Raw genomic sequence first — 18195 nt, 5'->3', positions numbered from 1 at the left:
TCCCAACGAAGGGGTGTACAAATTACGAAAAAACTGAAAATTGGATCAAAATTGAATCGGCAAGCGACTTAATATTTTAGTATTCGATGTCAATTTCCAAAGTATGACTGAACCAGAAAATAAAAAAAAATGAATAAATTTTAAATTATATATATAAATTAATATAATTACTTAACTAGTATATTAATATGTCTGTTTAATATTTAGAAATCAAAATATTTAATAAATTATCAACAATCCTTGTGAAAAGAAATTGTTGAAAAAAAAAAAAAAAAAGGTAACCGAATCGCCAAATATTTGGTTGGGGATAATAAATTCGGTTTAGTTTCGGTTTTGATTTGGGATACTAAAAATTGCAAGGTTCGGTTCGGTTCGATTTTTGGTTTGGTTCATAATCAAATCATAATAAACTGATTGCACTCCTAAACCTGCCTCCTCTACAACTTTCAAGAATATATATGTTAAAAAATAAAAAATAAAAGTAAAAAATAGAAAAATTTATTATTACTATTTTCAGGATAGTAAGAAGTATATAAATAGAAAAATAATAACACCAATTAAAAAATATTAAAACTAATAAAAATCACTATTATAAAATAAAAATAATGCAAAATTAAATAATTATGCATTAGGAATTTTTAACAAAAAATCCTATCTCAAGTTCAAATTACAATGTATTTTTATTTTTTTTATTTTTATACATATACATGTGATGTGAGATTAATTAAAAATGGTCAAAAATAAATATTTTATAGTTCGAATTTACTAGCTCTAAATTTGTTGTATAATAATTATTTTGTAAAAGAATCCATTATTAATCATGTGTAAAATAAAATTTGTTCATTGATTTTATTATTTATATTATATTTTAAAATTTTTATTAATGATTAATCTATTTACATTTTTTATTTAAATTTTTTATTACGTTTGACTCTCAAATATTGAGAGAGGAGAAAAAAGTTGATCCGAGGAAAAACCACAGCATTCCAAGACTTCATCCTCCATAATGAATGTGCCCAACTTTACGGCCAAATTCAAATCTAAGAAAGTGAAAAATAGAGATGGCAGAGGCAGTAGTCTACCTCTTTCCCATATAGAAAATTAAATTAATGTAGTTTGTCATTATTGCTTGTTTGTTTCCCATGAAAATCCATCAATCGTCATGCATGATGAACACACTGCCCCGTCATCCAAGCATGCAGCGTCATAATTTATAAATTATAGATATAAAATCGCATGTCCTCATAAATTATGAAATTATAAATTAATTCATCAAAATTCCAAATCTTTAGAACATCAACCAAAAAATAAATTTAAAAAAAAAGAAAAAAAAGGTTTCACGAGGGAGAGAGAGAGAGAGAGAGAGTCTAAATAAACTCTGAGTTTTATTTCTTTAATAAAAAAAAACTTACAAGCAACTCAATTTAAATACAATCATTTATTCTACTTATATACAGGAACTGCTTAACTGACCGATAACTAACTTCCTAAAGAAAAGGAACGACTACAAAATACAACTAACATCACCAACATCTGTTGTTATCTTCTATCACAGACCTATCTCTCCAAGCTATGTGACAATAACTCTTCATAGTTGTGTATGAATAATTTGCTGTAAGGCACTACTTCTATAGTTTCCATTAGTTGATAAATTTTAATTGTTTCTGTTGCTTGATTAATTTTCACAATCTTTGCCTCTGCAGTACCACTATGCTATGTTCCTTGTTGAATTACTTTAGTAACTTGCCCTTTATTGGTTTCTCCACACACCTGCTTTATATCCTCACAGGGCTTATCAATCTTAACACACCCCCCTTAAGAGCAAAGCTCTTGCATTATGATCTTACCTTCACATAATCTGGATATTCAATTTTAGGAGCAAATATGTTGATCAACCCCAACTTCTTGACTAATATGATGTGATTATCCACACCAAGTGCCTTAGTAAAGACATCTGTCAATTGATTCCTAAAAGCAACATGAAATGTTTTGATAGTACCATCAAGAACTCTATTTCTCACAATATGACAATCTGTCTCTATGTGTTTTGATCTCTTATGAAACACAGGATTTGTAGCAATATGCAAAGCTATCTGGTTGTCACCGTACATTAGAACTGACTTATCATGCTTCACTTGAAGATCTCTCAATAGATACAATAACCAAGTTATTTCATAGGTAGTACTTGCCATTGACCTATATTCAGCTTTAGCCAAAGACCTTGACACCATTGACTGTTTCTTTGATTACCATGAAATTAAGGTATTCCCAAGGAAAACACAATAACCAGTTAATGATTTTCTAGTGTCTGGACATCCTGCCCAGTCAGCATCACAGTAGGCTTTCAATTGTAAATCTGAATCACTAGGGAAGAATACCTCTTGCCCTGATGTTCCCTTGATATATTGCAATATTCTAGTAGCTTCCTGCATGTGTGGAAGCCTTGGTTTAGCCAAAAACTGACTTAATGTAGTTACTGCATATGTCAAATCAGGTCTACTCAAGGTTAAGCACATCAGTTTTCCTATGAGTCTTCTAAACTTGCTCGAGTCTGACAACAAGTCTCCATAATCCTTGGACAACTTCAACTACTGCTCTATGGGAGAGTTAACAGGCATGTATCCCATCATACCTGTTTCTTTCAATATATTAAGAGCAAACTTCCTTTGATTCAAGCTAATACCCTTCTCACTTCTAGCAATCTTGAGCCCCAAGAAGTATTTAAGTGAACCAAGATCCTTAACTCCAAATTTGGCATCTAAAATTGACTTCAAACCAGCAACATAGTCTTGATCATTTCCTGTGATGACCATGTCATCCACATATACCAACAAAGCTGTAAACAAAGAACCTTTCACATGCACAAACAAGGAGTGATCAGTAGTAGATTGAATGAAACCAAGTTGTTGAATAGTGGTGGAAAGTTTAGTGTACCATTGTCTAGAGGCTTGCCTTAAACCATAAAGAGATTTGAGTAACTTACAAACAACAGGAGAAGAGGAAGTAGGTGTTAAGGAACTCCCCCCCTTGCCGTGATAACTAGAAGGCAGGGACATATATACTTCCTCATCTAAATCCTTATGCAGAAAAGCATTGTTGATGCCTAATTGATGAAGAGGCCAAGCTTTGGCAGTTGCTAATGCAATCAAGTCTCTAACAATGACTGTTTTAGCTATTGGAGAGAAGGTTTCAAGAAAATCTAGACCTTCTCTTTGAGTGTAACCCTTCGTAACGAGTCTTGCCTTGTATCTTTCAATTGAACCATCAGAATTTAGCTTAATCCTATATACCCACTTACATCTAATGGGTGATTTACCAGGTGGCAAAGTAGAGAGGTCCCAAGTGTGAGTTTTCTCAAGTGCCTGAATCTCCTTGTCCATTGCCTCTCTCCAAAGAGGATATTTAACTGCTTGAAAGAAAAACTAAGGTTCTTGAGGAGAAGAACTGACTATCATCAGGTAGGATTGATAACTTGGTTCCAAATGTGAGTAAGTAAGGCATTGAGCTACATCATAAGGTGCACCTGGAATGTGAGTAACAATATAAGAATAATCCTGTAAGTAAGCAGGTTGTTTGGTGTGTCTGGTTGATTTTCTGAGAAGTGCAGATGGTGGTTATGCTGCTTTTGTAGAAGCTGGTGTTGTTGGGACAATACTAGGAACTGTATGTTCGGGTAAAGAAGGAATCAAAGAATCAATAGAATCATGAATATTAGGGGAAGTAACAATAGGAATGACAGAAGAAGAAGAAGAAGGATTAGAATTAGAAGATGGAACCTCAACTGAAACAGAATCATTACTTGGGGTTGAACAAGGAATATGATTTTCAGGAATGCAAATGGGAGTAACAAATGAGTCATTACCTGAACTGGAATTGGCAAGGCCATCAACTTTTGAACTTAAAGGAAAAAATCTGAAATTGATTCATTATCACCAGCAAAAGGGAAAATTTCTTCATGAAACACCACATCTCTAGAAATGAAAATAGTATGTGTAGATATATCTAGGACTTTGTAACCTTTCACACCAAAAGGATATCCTAGAAACACACACTTCCTAACCCTAGCAATAAACTTAGACCTATTATGAGCTAAAGTAGATACAAAACAAAGACATCCAAAAACCCTTAGGTGATCATAAGAAGGAGCATGACCATAAAGCACTTCAGAAGGGGTTTTATGAGACAAAACTGAAGTTGGGATTCTATTAATCAAATATACTGTTGTTAAGACACAATGTCCCCAAAGGTATAATGGCAAATGAGAATGGAACAAAAGGGATCTTGCAACATTTAAGACATGTTGATGCTTCCTCTCTACTATTGCATTCTATTGAGGAGTTTCAACACAACTTAATTGATGTAAAATTCCATTTTGGGCAAAAAATATTGCTCATAATAAACTATGTTCCATTATTAGTCCTTATAACCTTCACTTTTCTAGAAATTGAGTCTCAACCATATTACAAAATTGTTCCAAAATAGATTGTGTTTGAGACTTGTGTTTTAGCAAGTAAACCCATGTAGATCTAGAACAATCATCTACAATGGTTAAGAAATATTTGCATGAATTAATGGTAGAAACAGAAAAAGGACCCCACAAGTCACAATGTATCAAATCAAAGCAATTTTTAGAAATATGAGAACTTTTATTAAAAGGTAACCTCTTTTGTTTTGCAATAGGAAAAATATCACAAAGAAAGTCTTTATTTGAATCAAAAGGAGGCACATCATTGGACTTAATCAAAGCAAATTTGGCATTTGATAAGTGTCCCAACCTGAAATGTCATACATGTGACTGTGACTTATTGACTGAAAAAACTGAAGAAACTGAAGAAGAAGAAGAAGAAACAAACTTGCTTTCTTCCAGCAGGTAGAGCCCATTGCACTCTTTACCCAGACCAATCGTGCTCCAATAAGCAAGGTCCTAGATAAAACATAAATTTTCAAAGAAAATAAGGCAACAAAGAAGTGATTTAGTAAGTTAACTAACATATATGAGGTTAAAGCTGAAAGAAGGAACACAAAGAACATTGTACAAGATAAGGGTTTCAGTGATTTGGACAGTCCCAATGTGTGTGACCAAAGCAATTTCACCATTGGGTAAATTCACATGAGTATTCAGAGTGGCTGTGATATGTGTGAAACAAGTAATTGAATGTACCATGTGGTCAGTAGCCCCTGTGTCTATGACCCAATCAGTGGATCCAAAACAAGTTCTATTAACTAATTTGGCTGAGAAAATAGAGTGTGTCAAATTGGGAGTAAAGAAAGGATTAGACATAAAACCTGACATGGTTTCAAGGTAGTTATTATGTGCTTGAGGCTGGGAAGAGTTGTCTGTCACAGCAACAACACCATGAACACCAGCAGATCCAGAGATCAATCCAGACAAACCATTACCAACACTTACATTAGCAACATGATGATTGTCACTAGGAGTTGATCTTGTATTGAGAAAAGCCAACAATTGCTCACATTGAGCCTTGGTGATAGGACATTCAATCTGACTTTGGGAAGAATTCTCAATCATAGTTCCTTGAGTGCAAGAAACTTGATTTGCACTTGATCTCCCTTTTAGCTTGTAACCAGGTGGGTATCTGTGTAACTTGAAGCACTTATCAATAGTATGCCCAAACATATTACAATGAGTGCACATAGGTCTCTCTTTCTTGTTGTTTCCTTTGTTCCATCTTGAATTACTAGAGTTGTTTCCCTTTGAGTTTGCATACATTGCCACAGTATTAGGTTTAGCAATATAGGATCCTCCATGTGCAGCATTCTTGTAAGACTCTTCTTGAAGGACTAATGCATAAACCTTGTTAATTGAAGGGAGAGGCTCATACAAAGTTCCTTTTAAAAATTGTAGATTTTGGGACCATTACCTTGACAGAAGACATTTTGCAATTCCAGCCACATTTCTTTAGCAATTTGACAATACATTACACTGCCATACACATCTTCGTGCATTGAATTGATCAACCAAGAAATTACCAACGTGTTGCAGCGTAGCCAATCTTCATAGAGAGGAGATTCTTGATTAGGTATAGCAATTTTTCCATTGATAAAACCTATCTTCTTCTTGACAGTGAGAGCTAGAATCATGGCTCTTGACCAAGAGTAATAGTTTTTCATGCCAAGCAGTGGTTGTGTAACCAAGATGCTACATGTATTTTCATTTGAATTGAGAAAAAAATGGATTTGAGAGATTAGAAGAGGAATTCAATCCAATGTGGGTGTTAATATTCAGTTGTGAGGATGGATCAGATTGGTTGCTTGAATCTGGGGACGCCATGGATGTACCTTCAAGCTCTGATACCATATAAAAGGTTTCACGGAGAGAGAGAGAGAGTCTAAATAAACTCTGAGTTTTATTTCTTTAATCAAATGAAACTTACAAGCAACTCAGTTTAAGTATTATCATTTAATCTACTTATATACAGAAATTGCTTAACTAACCGATAACTAACTTCCAAAAAAAAAAAGGAATGACTACAAAATACAACTAACATCACCAACATCTGTTGCCATCTTCTATCACAGTCATATCTCTCCAAGCCACATGACAATAACTCTTCATAGTTGTGTATGAATAATTAGCTATAAGGCATTGCTTCTATAGTTCCATTAGTTGATTAATTTTAATTATTTCTGCTACTTGATTAATTCTCACAACCTTTGCTTTTGCAGTATTACTATGCTCTGTTCCTTGTTGAAGTATTCTAGTAACTAGCCCTTTATTGGTTTCTTCACACACCTACTTTATATCCTCACAGGGCTTATCAGAAGAGAAAAAGTACAAAATTTTGATTCTAACTTTCATATTCAAAAATTGGAATGGAATTTTCAGAGATTTGAGTTTCAATATTCATGGCTTGATATTGGGGATTGACCGCAACAATTTCTGATCCGTTGACTGCCAAAATTCAGAGAGAGAGAGAGAAAAGAGAGAGAGAGAGAATGATAAAATTTCGATTCTAAAACTCGGAGAGATTTGATAGGAAATGCAGATTTGTCTTCTTAGTTATTTAATTCTTTATGAGCGTAGGAAATTAATAAAAGAAATTAACAGAATGAATCATATAGATGCATGGACAAATGCAACCTTTGAACAACAATCGCTGGCGACTTCCCGACGTCGTCAAAAGTAGCCGCCACCAGTTTTTGCGGCGTCAGGTGCTGCCCTCCCCTTCTATATATAAATAGCTGTTGCTGACATACGGCGACGCGGATCTATATCTGAACTATAATTCATTCATCAGTTTTTGAAAGCAATTAAGAGAGAGAGAGAGAGAGAGAGAGAGAGAGAGAGAGAGAGAGAGAGAGAGAGAGAGAGAGAGAGAGAGTATAGTGATCTGAGAGAAGCTCAAATGGATGACACAAAAGTGAAAGGACGACAATTAGAAGCCAAAGCCCCTCTGCCACTTCTTACTCCATACAAGATGGACAGTTTCCATCTTTCCCATAGGTAATTATACGCATCTTCAATTCATTCATTTAAATTAAGTAGTGTTCTTCCCCAGATTAACTGCGACTTGCAAAACAAATGCATGGTTGATTAAATTTCTTTTTGTGCTTGAAAAGTCGCAATCGATTTCTTGATTATTGTTGGTTTTGATTTCTTTGTTGTCGTTGGTTTCTCAGAATTGTTCTGGCGCCATTAGCCAGACAGAGATCTTACCACAATGTGCCTCAGCCGCATGCCAACCACCAAAGGAGGTCTTCTCATTGCTGAAGCCACTGGAGTTTCTGATACTGCTCAAGGGTACGTACGTATACGTAGTTGCGTGTGGCCATAGTTTTTTTTTTTTCTCGTCAGAAATTAACAATTTATCATACATTAAAGCTGCATTTGGAAGCTGAAAATTTATCATAATTTTCTACATATTACATTAATTTTGTCTGAACCCAAATAAATTCAAATCTAAGAGTAAAAACTCATTTTAATTTAACTTTGTTGTTGATCGTGATTAATTAATTTAGGTATACAGATACCCCTGGTATATGGACTAGAGAGCAAGTTGAAGCCTGGAAACCCATCGTAGATGCTGTTCATGCCAAGGGTGGCATTTTCTTCTGTCAGATTTTGCATGTGGGAAGGGTTTCCAATGAAGGTATATATATATGTTCTATGCTCTTCATTAATTTCCCGTCTCATCTTGTATTTCTTCACATCCCTCATAGATTCAAACCCAAGACTTCAAATACAAATTAGAACTCAAGACCTCGAAATAAGCTTAAGTTTTAATCATTGGAATGTCTCGTCCTTCCTTCGATATGTTTACTATAAATCTATTTGCTTGGACAGGTTTTCAGCCTAATGGGCAAGCTCCGATTTCTAGTACAGACAAGCCTGTGACATTTCAACTTATTAGTACGAATTCTGGAGATGATGCTGGACAATATTTCTCACCTCCACGGCGGCTAAAGATTGATGAAATCCCTCAAATTGTCAATGATTTTAGGCTCGCAGCTAGGAATGCTATGGAAGCTGGTAATTCATCCTTCCCGTTGTCAAAGATTTTAGGCCTGACCTTAATTGATGTAAAATTCCATTTTGGGAAAAAAAAATTGCTTATAATAAACTCTGTTCCATTATCAGTCCTTATAACCTTCACTTTTCTAGAAAATTAAGTCTCAACCATATTACAAAATTGTTCCAAAACAGATTGTGCTTGAGACTTGTGTTTTAGCAAGTAAACCCATGTAGATCTAGAACAATCATCTACAATGGTTAAGAAATATTTGCATGAATTAATGGTAGAAACAGAAAAAGGACCCCACAAGTCATAATGTATCAAATCAAAGCAATTTTCAGAAATATGAGAACTTTTATTAAAAGGTAACCTCTTTTGTTTTGCAATAGGAAAAATATCACAAAGAAAGTCTTTATTTGAATCAAAAGAAGGTACATTATGGACTTAATCAAAGCCAATTTGGCATTTGATAAGTGTCCCAACCTGAAATGTCATACATGTGACTGTGACTTATTGACTGAAAAAACTGAAGAAACTGAAAAATAAGAAGAAACAAAGTTGCTTTCTTCTAGCAGGTAGAGCCCATTGCACTCTTTACCCAGACCAATCGTGCTCCAATGAGCAAGGTCCTGGATAAAACATAAATTTCCAAAGAAAATAAGGCAACAAAAAAGTGATTGACTTACATATATGAGGTTAAAGCTGAAAGAAGGAACACAAAGAACATTGTACAAGATAAGGGTTTCAGTGGTTTGGACAATCCCAATGTGTGTGACCAAAGCAATTTCACCATTGGGTAGATTCACATGAGTATTCAAAGTGGCTGTGATATGTGTGAAACAAGTAATTGAATGTACCATGTGGTCAGTAGCCCCTGTGTCTATGACCTAATCAGTGGATCCAAAACAAGTTCTATTAACCAATTTGGCTGAGAAAATAGAGTGTTTCAAATTGGGAGTAAAGAAAGGATTAGACATAAAACCTGACATGGTTTCAAGGTAGTTATTATGTGCTTGAGGTTGAGAAGATTTATCTGTCACAGCAGCAGCACCATGAACACCAGCAGATCCAGAGATCAATCCAAACAAACCATTACCAACACTTACATTAGCAACATGATGATTGTCACTAGGAGTTGATCCTGTATTGAGAAAAGCCAACAGCTGCTCACATTGAGCCTTGGTGATAGGACATTGAACCTAACTTTGGGAAGAATTCTCAATCATAGTTCCTTGAGTGCAAGAAACTTGATTTGCACTTGATCTCCCTTTTAGCTTGTAACCAGGTGGGTATCCGTGTAACTTGAAACACTTATCAATAGTATGCCCAAACATGTTACAATGAGTGCACATAGGTCTCTCTTTCTTGTTGTTTCCTTTGTTCCATCTTGAATTACCAGAGCTGTTTCCCTTTGAGTTTGCATACATTGCCACAGTATCAGGTTTAGCAATATAGGATCCGCCATGTCCAGCATTCTTGTAAGACTCTTCTTGAAGGACTAATGCATAAACCTTGTTAATTGAAGGGAGAGGCTCATACATAAGAATTTGAGTCCTAATGGTTTCAAAATTTTCATTCAATCCCATAAGGAACCTCATGACATAGGCTTTGTCATGATTAGTACTTAGGGTTTTATTTGCACCACATATACACTTTGGTAATGGTTCTAGATTTAGCAATTGATCACATAACCTTTTGAATTTCGTATAATACTTAGTTACTGACATCTGATTTTGAGTAATATAATAAAGTTCCTTTTAAAAATCGTAGATTTTGGGACCATTACCTTGAGAGAAGACATTTTGCAATTCCAGCCACATTTCTTTAGCAGTTTGACAATACATCACACTGTCATACACATTTGCGTGCATTGAATTGATCAACCAAGAAATTACCATCGTGTTGCAGCTTAGCCAATCTTCATAGAGAGGAAATTCTCGATCAGGTATAGCAATTTTTCCATTGATAAAACCTATCTTCTTCTTGGCAGTGAGAGCTATAATCATGGCTCTTGACCAAGAGTAATAGTTTTTCATGCCAAGCAGTGGTTGTGTAACTAAGATGCTACTTAGATTTTCATTTGAATTGAGGAAAAATGGATTTGAGAGATTAGAAGAGGAATTTAATTCAGTGTGGGCGTTAATATTCGGTTGTGGGGATGGGTCAGATTGGTTACTTTAATCTGGGGACGCCATGGATGTACCTTCAAGCTTTGATACCATATAAAAGGTTTCACGGAGAGAGAGAGAGTCTAAATAAACTATGAGTTTTATTTCTTTAATCAAATGAAACTTACAAGCAACTCAGTTTAAATACAATCATTTAATCTACTTATATACATAAACTGCTTAACTGACCGATAACTAACTTTCTAAAGAAAAGGAATGACTACAAAATACAACTAACATCACCAACATCTGTTGCTATCTTTTATCACAGTCTTATCTCTCCAAGCCACGTGGCAATAACTCTTCATAGCTGTGTATGAATAATTAGCTATAAGGCACTGCTTCTATAGTTTCCATTAGTTGATTAATTTTAATTGTTTCTGCTGCTTGATTAGTTTTCACAATCTTTGCTTCTGCAGTATCACTATGGTCTGTTCCTTGTTTACTTTAGTAACTTGCCCTTTATTGGTTTCTCCACACACCTGCTTTATATCCTTGCAGGGCTTATCAATCTTGACAAAAGAAGAGAAAGAAGTACAAAATTTTGATTCTAACTTTCATATTAAAAAATTCGAATGGAATTTTCAGAGATTTGAGTTTCAATATTCATGGCTTGATATTGGGGATTGACCACAACAATTTCTGTATCCATCTGTTGACAGGGCCGGCTCTTGACAATATGGGGCCCTAGGCGAATAATTTATTCAAGTATCCTTAATATTTTGTTTAATTTTTATTTTTATTTAAAATTAATTTTTCTAACTTTTTGAAATGCAAAATCACTAATTAAAGTTTTATATTCAGGATTTTCAAGTATTAGCTAGTAGTTGGTTATTTAATTTTTGACCAAATAACTTACAACAAAAACAAAATACTCTATCTAAATCTTTAGAATATATAAGTCATTTTCTATCATGTTTCTCTCCATTTGATAATTTTCGAATATAATATATATTTAAAAAATGTCTTGAATTTTCATCTTTTGGAAAAGTTAAATCATTATCCCTAATAGGACCTTTTCCAACTAGTAAATTTTGTAATTTGGTATCTATATTTTCCCAATGTTTTGGATCATAAATATTATCATCATTATTTATTTTTTTTTCTATATTGTTAAAATGTTTTTCAAAAGAAATATCATTAGTGAACATTTCCTGTATATCAATGTTATCTTTATCACTATTATTATTATTATTATTATTATTATTATTATTATTATTATTATTATTATTATTATTCCATCTCTGGAATTGATTGCTCGTTTTTTGGAGGATTTTCATCTTGCTCATTTATATTTTACTTAGAATTAAAAATAAATTTATCAAGAGCTCCCTTTTGAGATGACACTAATTTTTCTATTTTTTTTCTTTCTTCGTTTTTCATATCCGGAGTCATATTTTCTCGTTGACATAATTAAATTTCAAAATTAACACTAACTATAAATCGACAAATTATGTAAACAAATAAAAATAAATTTAATAAATCTATAAAAATAGTAGATTGAAACAATATAACCTGATTATTATTATTATTGTAAATCGATCGGCGAGTAAGACTTTAGAGATATCGGATTCTTACTGGATACAACGCTATAATTTCAAAGCTTTCAAAATCTAAGAAAAAATAGAAAAAAAAAATTCAGAGTGAAAATAATAGAAAAATAATATACAAACATTAAAATAAAAATTAGAGTTGATGAAAATTACATAGAATCGGAGGCCCGAAGATGATGAACACAATAGTTGGAGCAAAAATCATAAAAAAACCAAGAGATGAGAGTGTGAGAGATGAAAAATTTTTTTTAGAGGGACTAAGAGAGAGAGATGGGAGTAATAGATAATTTGAAATATAATAAAGTTGTTAGTTGAGAAATATAAGACTTGAAAAAAAAGAATTAAATTGTATTTATTTTATATTTTAAAATATAATTTTATTATTTATTAATTAGTTGGGAAGTCAATTATGGGAATAGAGCATAATAAATAATATTAATATCATTTAATTAAAAAAATTTTGGAACTTAAAAATAATATTATTATATTAAAAAAAATTGAGCCGCCAAGGCGCCTCCCTCAATTGCCTAAAGCAAGGCCGCCCCTGTCTGTTGACTGCCAAAATTCAGAGAGAGAGAGAGAGAGAGAGAAAAGAAAGAATGATAAAATTTCGATTCTAAAACTCGGAGAGATTTGATATGAAATGCAGATTTGTCTTCTTAGTTATTTAATTCTTTATGAGCGTAGGAAATTTATAAAAGAAATTAACAGAATGAATCATATAGATACATGGACTAATGCAACCTTTGAACAACAATCGCCGGCGACTTCCCGACGTCGTCAAAAGTAGCCGCCACCAGTTTTTGCTGCGTCAGATGCTTCCCTCCCCTTCTATATATAAATATAGCTATTGTTGACATACGGTGACACAGATCTATATCTGAACGATAATTCATTCATCAGTTTTTGAAAGCAATTAAGGGAGAGAGAGAGAGAGAGAGAGAGAGAGAGAGAGAGAGAGAGAGTAGAGTGATCGGAGAGAAGCTCAAATGGATGACACAAAAGTGAAAGGACGACAATTAGAAGCCAAAGCCCCTCTGCCACTTCTTACTCCATACAAGATGGGCAGTTTCCATCTTTCCCATAGGTAATTATATGCATCTCCAATTCATTCATTTAAATTAAGTAGTGTTCTTCCCCAGAATAGCTGCGACTTGCAAAACAAATGCATGGTTGATTAAATTTCTTTTTGTGCATGAAAAGTCGCAATCGATTTCTTGATTATTGTTGGTTTTGATTTCTTTGTTGTTGTTGGTTTCTCAGAATTGTTCTGGCTCCATTAGGCAGACAAAGATCTTACCACAATGTGCCTCAGCCGCATGCCATCTTATATTACTCTCAGAGAACCACCAAAGGAGGTCTTCTCATTGCTGAAGCCACTGGAGTTTCTGATACTGCTCAAGGGTACGTACGTATACGTAGTTGCGTGTGGCCATAGTTTTTTTTTTTCTCGTCAGAAATTAACAATTTATCATACATTAAAGCTGCATTTGGAAGCTGAAAATTTATCATAATTTTCTACATATTACATTAATTTTGTCTGAACCCAAATAAATTCAAATCTAAGAGTAAAAACTCATTTTAATTTAACTTTGTTGTTGATCGTGATTAATTAATTTAGGTATACAGATACCCCTGGTATATGGACTAGAGAGCAAGTTGAAGCCTGGAAACCCATCGTAGATGCTGTTCATGCCAAGGGTGGCATTTTCTTCTGTCAGATTGTGCATGTGGGAAGGGTTTCCAATGAAGGTATATATATATATATATATATATATGTTCTATGCTCTTCATTAATTTCCCGTCTCATCTTGTATTTCTTCACATTTATATATATATATATATATATATATATATATATATATATGTTCTATGCTCTTCATTAATTTCCCGTCTCATCTTGTATTTCTTCACATCCCTCATAGATTCAAACCCAAGACTTCAAATACAAATTAGAACTCAAGACCTCGAATTAAGTTTAAGTTTTAATCATTGGAATTTCTCGTCCTTCCTTCTATATGTTTACTATAAATCTATTTGCTTGGACAGGTTTTCAGCCTAATGGGCAAGCTCCGATTTCTAGTACAGACAAGCCTGTGACATTTCAACTTATTAGTACGAATTCTGGAGATGATGCTGGACAATATATTTCACCTCCACGGCGGCTAAAGATTGATGAAATCCCTCAAATTGTCAATGATTTTAGGCTCGCTGCTAGGAATGCTATGGAAGCTGGTAATTCATCCTTCCTGTTGTCAATGATTTTAGGCCTGGCCTTATATACATTTAGCCTTGCGGAAAAGATTATATTTGGAATATTTAATTAGTATGTTTAAGCACAGTAAGTTATATTTGATTCGCCAAATGCTCAAGATACGATAATATGTTTCATGAAAATAAAAGATTTACTAAAAAGTAACTACTCCAAATTTGTTTTACGAAACACATTATTCAAAAAATAGTCATGATAAGTCCGCAAATCATTGCCTTCTTCTGCAAAGATGGCTAAATGAATTTTCATGATGAGCCATGGGTTGAACAGGTATTTCCAAGCAAAGACTCTGGTTGTTGGCCTCCTATATAATGATGTTTATTTTATGTATATAGGTTTTGATGGAGTGGAGATTCATGGAGCTCATGGCTACCTAATTGACCAGTTTCTCAAAGACCAAATCAACGACCGAACTGACCAATATGGCGGATCCTTGGAAAATCGTTGCCGATTTGCTCGGCAAGTAGTCGAAGCAGTTGTTAATGAGGTAGGAGCAGACAGAGTCGGGATAAGGCTCTCTCCTTTTGCAGACTATATGGCATCAGGAGACTCAAATCCAAAAGCTTTAGGTCTATATATGGCTGAATCCTTGAACAAATATGGCATTCTATACTGCCACATGGTTGAACCCAGGATGAAAACACTAGGAGAAAAAAGCGATTGCCTCGACAGCCTTTTACCCATGAGAGAAGCTTTCAAAGGCACTTTTATTTCAGCAGGTGGCTATGAGAAAGAAGATGGGAATACTGCAGTCGCTGAGAACCATACAGATTTGGTTGCGTTTGGGCGTCTGTTCTTGGCAAACCCAGATTTGCCAAGGAGATTTGAGCTCAATGCTCCTCTTAATAAGTACAATAGGAACACTTTCTACGCATCAGACCCTGTTATTGGTTACACTGACTACTCATTTCTTGAAACTTCGACATAATTATATTTCTACGCAAGAGAATGGCAACTTAAATTCCTCATCATATATTGTTACCTGTGCAATTCATCTTGAACTTTTCTAGGAGAGATCCTTGTTTTGTACTGTGATTGTTACAGAAAATTAATAAAATATTACAAAAATATTGCTTTTGAATACAATGCCTTTCTTTTAAATGTGCCGATGTGACTTTGTTTAACTGGTTAGGAATAATTTTATGGTTCAAATATACAAAATCTAAATTGGGTAACACTAGAAAATGAATTTCTCCTTGCAAATTCATAATCATCTATAGTGCATAAGTCTAATGTTCACACAATTTTTGGGTAAGAAAATTTTACAAGCATCATCCATTAAACTTGAAATATGCTTCTGAATGCAAATAAATCAATCAACCCTCGCATTAAAAAGAAAAAAAAAAAAAGCTTCACTTTTTATATACAAATAAACCATGCATATAGAGAAAGCATACAAAGAGAAACCTAATTGCAATCTCTCTCTCTCTCTCTCTCTCTCTCTCTCTCTCTCTCTCTCTCTCTCTTTCCTATTGATTTGATAGAATTTAAATACACAGGTAATTCCAAATAAATTTTTTTCTTCTGTTCCCCAAGGCTCTATTTCGAATTCAAAAATATTAGGAAAAAAAAATCAAAAAATCCACATTTTTATGTTTAATTATCAAGAAAAATGAAAAAGGAAAAAAAAATACCAAATCTATGACACATTATTCATATTTAATTTTTCTTAATTTTTAGTCGTATTAAAATAAACTTTCATTTTTGATAGTATTTAATAGAAAAGGAAATTATAAGGAAAAATAAGTTTCCTCTTTACTTACCTTTCCTTTTCTAAGCAAAATCCTTGTTCCAAACAAATTCTAAGTGTCCGTTTGGAACTCAAAAAATATTATAAAAAGGAAAAAAAAATATCATAGAAAGGTAAGTAAAGAGGAAAAAAAAATATTATAAAAAGGAAAAAAAAAATATCATAGAATCCTCAGTTTTATGTTTGGTAATCAAGAAAAATGAGAAAGAAAATAAAAAAAATGCTAAATCTATAAACAAAAATTTGATTTTACACATCATTAATATTTAATTTTTTCTAATTTTTAGTCATATTAAAATAACCTTTTATTTTTTATAGTATTTAATAGAGAAAAAAATATAAAGGAAAATGTGTTTCCTACTTATTTTCTTTTTCTTTTCTTTTCCCAAATAAAATTCTTGATCCAAACAGATCCTAAAACATTGAGCTCTTTTTATTTTTTTCGGAGTTGTCTGATAAAAATATATATTTATTTTTCACTATTTCACATTATATATATATACCTTGCATTTCCTTAATTAAAATTTTTACGCTCCACTAGCTTTTTTCTCTACCATCATTATGAGTGCATTTTTGCTTTTCTCTGGTGAATTAATAATTTTTTTTATATTTCTTTGTATATTATATGTGTATGATTGTATATTTCTTGCATTTAAATGGCTCCACATAAAAGTAATTATGTTTATTTTATTTTATGAATACCATAGATAGATAACGGGCCTGAATGAATTTCTTAAATTCAAATATTACCTTTGCAGTGGGCTTCAACGTCTAGTTAAAATTTGCAGACTTAGTAGTAGGCCCAACCCAACTCATGATTGTGTTAACAGTGGTGGGATTGTGAGAGAATACAATGCCACCTGAGGGTACACATTAAGCAGAGCCAAGGCCCATGTGCGTTGGGCTCGGGATGGGCCAAGTTAAAGTTCTCACAACAGCCCAAACCCAACCAAAGAGTAAACCACAGGATCCAAGCTGACCCCAGGCCCACTTTGTCCCATATTTAACTCTTGTCAAGACTCGAGAGGTCTTCAAGCTAGGTCTTTCGACTCACCGAGTCTTATCTTGGAAGAGATATTGAGTTTGAGAGTTTCACGATACGGATCTCAAGTTCGAAGTTTGAAGTAAGGCAAAGCATATAAGATATAGGGTGAATAGGACTGTAAAATGAATCGAATCGCTAGTGAGCTTCTCAGTGCTCGACTAGGTAATAGCTTCCTCGAACTGGTTTATTAAGTCAAACGAGCCTAGTTCGGGCCACTTCATACTTGACTTGTTAAGCTCGCGAGCTGACTTGTTTAATAATTCTCGAGCTGACTCGTTTAACAATTCGCGAACCGACTTATTTATTAGCTCGTTTAGTAACTTATGAACTGACTCAATATTGAGTTTGTGAAATAACTTGATCTTAAGTTCGTGAACAAACTCAAGATTTGCAAAGTCAATAGATTTAGATGAGGATAAACCATAACCTAAACCTTCTTTGAAATTCCAATTTTTTGAAAGCAAGTAATTTGTCAAAATTTTATTTTCCATTGGTAAACTTATAAATGATATTACTTTGATCCTCAATTTTCTTTTTCAAAGTCATGTTTTCTTTAAAACTCTCATCAATTTGATTTTTCAAGTTTTTCAATTTTCTTTTGAAGAAATTCATGATCTTTTTGAGAATTTTTAACAAGCTCTTCATTTTTCATTTTAAGAGATGCATTTTCTTCATTTAGAATAGAACAAAGACATGTCTCATTTTGCTTGCATTTTGAGCGTATTTCTTTAAGATGTCTATTTTTTCTTTTAGTTGCAACTAACTCATCATATAGTTTTTTGCAATTATCTTTCAATTCATCATAAGAGGGGAAGTATTCATCATCGGAACTAACCTCATCTTGATCCTCTGCCATGAAACAAAAGTTTGCTACTTCCTCTTCATTTTCTCCATCAGTTGAAAGCTTGTCGAGTTCGTCCCATCCGATTGCAT

The 18195-nt window shown here is 33.5% G+C and overlaps 2 protein-coding genes across 2 annotated transcripts in view; both read left to right on the top strand.

Annotated features, from left to right (window-relative positions):
- The window catches only part of LOC131145678 (12-oxophytodienoate reductase 2-like), a 34213-nt gene extending 25582 nt beyond the window's left edge, over positions 1 to 8631 (top strand). The window contains exons 4-5 of the mRNA XM_058094877.1: positions 7989 to 8111; positions 8327 to 8631. Of these exons, the coding sequence (XP_057950860.1) occupies positions 7989 to 8111; positions 8327 to 8631 (428 nt within the window). The remainder of the gene's footprint in view (positions 1 to 7988; positions 8112 to 8326) is intronic.
- A 4513-nt stretch (positions 8632 to 13144) lies between these two features.
- On the top strand, positions 13145 to 15395 carry LOC131146570 (12-oxophytodienoate reductase 2-like). The gene is made up of 5 exons (XM_058096239.1): positions 13145 to 13282; positions 13459 to 13599; positions 13817 to 13947; positions 14245 to 14430; positions 14803 to 15395. Exons 1-5 carry the CDS (start codon positions 13185 to 13187, stop codon positions 15393 to 15395), a joined length of 1149 nt encoding a protein of 382 aa, XP_057952222.1. The 5' UTR covers positions 13145 to 13184.
- The last annotated feature ends 2800 nt before the right edge of the window (positions 15396 to 18195 follow it).

Source organism: Malania oleifera, chromosome 13 (assembly GCF_029873635.1).
Source record: "Malania oleifera isolate guangnan ecotype guangnan chromosome 13, ASM2987363v1, whole genome shotgun sequence".
Classification (NCBI taxonomy): Eukaryota; Viridiplantae; Streptophyta; class Magnoliopsida; order Santalales; family Ximeniaceae; genus Malania; species Malania oleifera.
This window is presented reverse-complemented; position numbering and strand designations above follow the sequence as displayed.

What these genes read in the sequence shown, in the direction of transcription:
- LOC131146570 (XM_058096239.1), top strand. Translation starts at nt 13,185, where the DNA reads ATGGATGACACAAAAGTGAAAGGACGACAATTAGAAGCCAAAGCCCCT. An exon ending in GTTTCTGATACTGCTCAAGG is followed by an intron (nt 13,600 to 13,816) that starts GTACGTACGTAT and finishes TAATTAATTTAG; the next exon opens with GTATACAGATACCCCTGGTA. An exon ending in TAGGAATGCTATGGAAGCTG is followed by an intron (nt 14,431 to 14,802) that starts GTAATTCATCCT and finishes TTATGTATATAG; the next exon opens with GTTTTGATGGAGTGGAGATT.